General features: G+C 36.3%; 1 protein-coding gene across 1 annotated transcript; it reads left to right on the forward strand.

The window, feature by feature from the left end:
• The first annotated feature begins 522 nt into the window (after positions 1-522).
• On the forward strand, positions 523-1,326 carry LOC108912479 (E3 ubiquitin-protein ligase siah2-like). The gene has a single exon (XM_018717710.1). The coding sequence runs from the start codon at positions 523-525 to the stop codon at positions 1,324-1,326; it is 804 nt and encodes a 267-aa protein (XP_018573226.1).
• The last annotated feature ends 509 nt before the right edge of the window (positions 1,327-1,835 follow it).

Consider the following 1,835-nt stretch of genomic DNA (forward strand, 5'->3'; position numbering starts at 1 on the left):
TCCAGATCTTGTCCTATTTGATGTCGAAACCACTGGCAAAATTCCACATGGAGCTGAACACTTTGTACATGATAGGGGTATAATAATTGTTCCCTTAGTACACGCCACACGGTACTGTTAGTTTTATACGCCGGATATGTAATACTGCAACACAGAACGCACGTGCACAAGATGCACAGTGTCGGACTTACATTACACGAAAGCAAAAATTTTTTGGGTCACTAGGTACCACCATCTGGTGATTTCCAATTTTGATGACACATCAACCTGAGAGGAATATTTGACCTTTAAATAACATTAAAAATGGAAAAATAATTTAACCACGTCTCCGAAAATAAAATTTCTCAGTATTTGAGTATCCGGAATCAGAAAGTGTATTACCTACACCGAATTCGGATTCAGCGACCTCAAAAAACCAGTGGATATAGTCTATGGCCAAATTAAGATTTATTTTTTTGCCGTGAGGCTCTGTTATTGTTATTCCTTCAAAGATTTCTAATCACCTTCCTTTTTCTTTAGGAAATGGATGTTCTCATGACACCAGAGGATCTCTTGATGGAACTGGAATGTCCAATTTGCTACATGTACATATCTGCTCCAGTGAGACAGTGCTGCAACTTGCACGCAATGTGCGCGACATGTTTCAATAAAGTGGACAAATGCCCGGTCTGTCGACAGCCAAAGATACCAACTCGCAACCACGTCTTGGAGAAGCTGTACAGTGTGTTAGACATCCCCTGCCAGTACCGCCACGAAGGATGCGATTCTAAGGTGAAAGGGATACATATCAAGTCCCATGAAGGTATCTGCGTGTACAGATCCGTGCCCTGTCCTTTGTCTTTCCTGCAAGACTGCCTGTGGGCAGGGCCTGAGAGTAAAATTGAGCAACACTGTAGGGAAAGTCACTACCTGAACGTTATTTTCGGAACAGAGGCTTCTTTAATTGTTACAAACTTCACGGACGGTGCGAGTTCAATGAACATTATCCTGATCTATGCCTACAACAAATTTTTTTATGTGTACTGGGACATAGACATGGATATTGGCGAAATGAGGTTTTATGTGACTTTTCAGGGATTTTCAGAGGACAATGATAGGTTTTCGTACAGGATACGTTTTATAAGGAAGAAAATGTCGAGGGTAGCGAGAAGTTTCTTCGGAAGGTGTAGGTCTGACGACACGTTTCTGCTGGTACCTGGTGGTACTGTTTCTATTAACTTTGACCATGTTAAAGACTACTGTCGCTGCGATGGAAGCCTAGAATTTTTCCTAAAGCTCACAGACAATTTCGCAGATGACAGTAATAAATATTACGAAAAAAAGTGACATCGACAAAATTAAAAAAAAACTGTACTCAGCTGAAGTAAGTGTTCGTACTTAAATTTACTCTAAGTGCTTTAATTGTTGCTTTAAATTATTTCAACTGATTAATTTTGTAACCAAAAAAAAAATAAATTATTGTATACTAATTGGTGTATTTTTTAATTATTAAGTTTGAGTAGAAGGTGATATAAAAAAATTGCAGTGTTTCAAGAGAAAATGTACATATTTTAGTAGCAGAGTAGGACACAATTTTCTTTCAATTCCGTTTGAATATTTGTATCAAGCAATTTACTTACAAACTGCTGAAAAACTATTTTAGATGTTTCTTTAGGAGTAAATATTTATTATTTTATAGTCATCTTATTACAGTGAAAAAAAAACAGCGCTTTTTAAATTCATAAAATCATAAATTGCATAATATTAAATAGTTTTCAAACAATATAAAAATATGTTTTTAGCATCTTCATTTTACAATTTCGGTCAGTGTACAGTCAAAATAAAAAATATTCCAA

The sequence above is a fragment of the Anoplophora glabripennis genome, unplaced genomic scaffold, assembly GCF_000390285.2.
Source record: "Anoplophora glabripennis isolate ALB-LARVAE unplaced genomic scaffold, Agla_2.0 scaffold903, whole genome shotgun sequence".
Classification (NCBI taxonomy): domain Eukaryota; kingdom Metazoa; phylum Arthropoda; class Insecta; order Coleoptera; family Cerambycidae; genus Anoplophora; species Anoplophora glabripennis.